This window comes from Puccinia triticina, chromosome 6A, assembly GCF_026914185.1.
Source record: "Puccinia triticina chromosome 6A, complete sequence".
Classification (NCBI taxonomy): Eukaryota; Fungi; Basidiomycota; class Pucciniomycetes; order Pucciniales; family Pucciniaceae; genus Puccinia; species Puccinia triticina.
In genome coordinates, this window is record NC_070563.1 from 3,264,390 (window position 1) to 3,267,808 (window position 3,419).

General features: G+C 52.6%; 1 protein-coding gene across 1 annotated transcript; it reads right to left on the bottom strand.

The window, feature by feature from the left end:
- Nucleotides 1-1,086: 1,086 nt before the first annotated feature.
- Nucleotides 1,087-3,202, bottom strand: PtA15_6A402 (uncharacterized protein; the record flags this gene model as incomplete). Its single annotated transcript, XM_053170104.1, has 5 exons — nucleotides 1,087-1,299; nucleotides 1,369-1,578; nucleotides 1,642-1,971; nucleotides 2,040-2,879; nucleotides 2,957-3,202. 5 exons carry the CDS (start codon nucleotides 3,200-3,202, stop codon nucleotides 1,087-1,089), a joined length of 1,839 nt encoding a protein of 612 aa, XP_053021328.1.
- Between the last annotated feature and the right edge of the window lie 217 nt (nucleotides 3,203-3,419).

The window sequence follows — 3,419 nt, forward strand, 5'->3', positions numbered from 1 at the left end:
AAAAATTTGGAACACCCCTGTAGGGGTAGTCAAGAAGAGGTGCGGGGCACTGTACACCAGAAGAACCAGCGAGATCTATGGACACACCAACGAAATCGGGACTAAAAGGAGCACCAGAGGCGCAGATCGGGGGCCGGAACACGGCGGGTTTTGGGGCCCAAAAGCCCGCCCAAAGAGGCGTTGATCGAGACGAAAGAAGGCCGCGGGGCAGGGGGGAGCCGAAGACCGAGCGCGATCGGCAGTCTGGGATCTTTTTGCAGCAGTGAGTGTTTGGTGGGTGAGTCCAAGAAAGAGAGTTGCGGTCGATCGAGGGAGGCGCGAGCAGGTCGGAGAGGGCGGAGGGAGAGGGTTTTTTTCATTCACATTCAAACACACACCACACAAAACCAATAGAAACACAAAGAAGGATGATGATGATGATGATCGAGAAAAGAAGAGGTGAAAAAAACAAGCGGTTGCAGGAAAGAAAAGACACGAGCTTGTTGGGTGTACAAGATGAGACAGGCTTGAAAACGAGGAGGGCTGCCCACGAGGCAAAGCACGGAGGCCAGTTTTTGTGTTGGTTTTGATTTGCGGAGGTAGAGACCATGTGAGTGGACTCACGGATGTGATGATGATGGCGATGACGATGATGGAGACAGGGAGGAATGCGGACAGGTAAATGAAAGTGTGAATTGAGATATGAAAGAAAACAAGCCAGGACACAAAGATGGACGGAAGGAAAGGAAACAAAGAGGGGAGCCAGAGCGCGCACATCAATAAGCGGAAGGAACGCACGACTACAACAACAAAGTAGCTGAGAATAGTGTGTCACAGCAATTCGACGGCGTCTACTACTTAGGAGCTAATTGTCCACTCAATAAAAAAACCCACCCGTTCCCGTCGGCAAAGCACACACCAACAGGGCGGACACTCAGGCGAAATACATTAAGGGAGAGAGGAGAGGAGAGAGGGAGGAAGGACGGAAAAAACAACAAGTACAAGGAGGTAATATCCCCAGTTTTGGTCTGCATATATATATATATCTTCACGGGGGTCCTACATACAAGATGCATTGATCGGGGGCGGAGGCGAGTGAAGAGCGGATCAAGCTTCTTCGGGAGAGGCTGACTCCTCGCGGCCCCGCTTCAAAGCCTGGTTTCGCGCGAACACGCTCGCCTTGAGGAACTTGCGGTTGGCGTACTTTTTGTACACGAAGCGGTCTTCGAAGCCTTCCGTTGACAGGAACTCGATAAGAAAGGTCATCGGGGTAATCAGCTGCGCCTCGGCATAGCCCGAGTAGTAGATGAACGCGTCGTTCTGTGAGAACACAAATTGTCAGCCCATGATCGATGGAAGATTGGCGCAGTCTGATGATGTAGTACTTACCCAATCACCTCCGAGCATTCGACGGGCAGTGTACATCCCAATGGCTGCAACCATGCTTGATTTGGCCCGCAAGAAACGGTGGTCGAGCAGAGTGAGTTCCATGAGGAACTTGGACAGCGTGCGTGTCTGGATATCATAGTTGTCCGCCTTCGAGATACGGCGGAGCCACGAGTATGGAGAACAGTAAGGAGAGATTCTGAAGTCCAAAGTCTGGAAGAACAGGTAAGGGTAAGCAAGCGGATGGACCAAAGGGGATAAGAGGTGTCCACTCACGTTTAAGAGGATCTTCTCGCCCTTGAGGATGTCGTCACGGGTGTAGCCGTTCTCGGTCATGTAGACAAACTCCTCGACACTCGGAGCCATGATTTCCTCGTACTTGGCAGCAACGAACATAGCAGTGACGCCGACGAGTTGAAACTTGACCAAGCTGACAACACGCTTGGACAGGAATCGGTCGATGATGTTGACGGCGATCCACAAGGTCTCGGGAAGCATGTGGTAGCGCATGTGCACTTGGAGCAACCAGTCGATCAAAGTCGTGCGCATGTCCCACTCGATTTCCGTTTGCGCATCCATGTATCTCGGGTTGGGAAGGGTAGTTTCCTGGTTCAGATAAAGAAAAAACATCAGCCCTGAAGGGTATATGTGTCAGACGTGTTCCCACCACTAACCTCAAGGGACTCCATGTAGGTAAAGATCTCCTCGCTGTACTCGGCTACCATGGTAGCATCCCAGTAATCAAGCTCTTCCTGAAAGTCAGCTTTGACAGCTGCGATGATTTGAGCGCATTCCTCTTCATCCTCGTCAGCGAGCATGATCCAGTTATCAGCCGATGCATCCTTGAAGTTGTGTTCGACATGGTTCCTGCATATGCTGAGCTCATTTGCCTCCGAGCTGAAGGAGGCCGCTCGGGCCCTCGGCGCTTGAAACATGTCTTCGTGATCATGGTGGTCTGGTTCAGAGGCGCTGGTGAAATCTTCGGGTTCGGCCTTGCCAGCTTGTTTTGATTCCGGTTTCGAAAAGACTTCTTCTTCAAGGGTCATGTGTTCTTCTTGGGGATCTAAAACCATCTGCTCATCTCTCGAGGGGATCGTTTCATATTCGTGTCGGGCATATTCATGCGAAACTTCGTCTAGATCGTCTAGTTTGATTTGATCGTCATAGTCGGCAATCACTTCGACTTCGTTAAGCTCGTCACGTAGCACCTTCGGAGCAACTGCAGCCCAAGGGTTTGAGGATGAGCTGGTCGGTTTGTGAGAGGACTTGCGCTTGGTATTGACACCGGTGGAGTTGAGACTTTGAGCGGAAGAGCGGTTCTTGAGGGTAGCTGCAACTTTCTTGCCTGCATTGCCGCCAAACGTGGCGGCAGGCCCATCCAGGCAGGTGCGAGCGTTTGCGGACGAATCAGAGTGATCGAATGAGGTTTGGCTTCCGACTCTGCGGACTTTCGCCGGTTTGGAAAGAGGTTTGTGGTCCTTGGCATCTTGATCGGCCTTGGCGGAGATTGCAGCCTATAATCAAACAAAGGACAGTGTCAAAAGGGGATTTACTGCTGTATCAAACGTGTGGGGGAAGGAATGATGCCAACCTTGACTGCGTTGCTGACGTCGCCTAAGACCCTGCGGCCTGTGACAGTGCTTGCACCGACAGAGGACGACGACTTGTGGGTTGAGTCCTTCGAGCTTGAGGATGTAGCTCCATTACGGGTAGGCTTCGATAAGAGCGCCGCCTTGGAGCGTTGAGGGCCAACGAGGGAGTTCACCGGCGCATTCTCGTCGGCTAGAGAGACGGAGCGTACATGGGCACCACGGCTGTTCGTCCGACGTGGAGGCATCCTAGACAGCTGTGGGCTAATTGTCAGTTGGGGGGGAGCAGCGGAGGAAGATGTGCTGAGATATCGGGTGGGGCTCACGAGGGCGGGGGATAAGTTAATTGTGCAGTGAGGCGTGGGGGCTGGCAGGGAGCGAGTGGTGGACTTGTCGGGGTGGAGGGTTGACAGGGGATAAATGAAGGTAAGGGGATCGGTGCTGAGGGCGACAGATATAGATAGA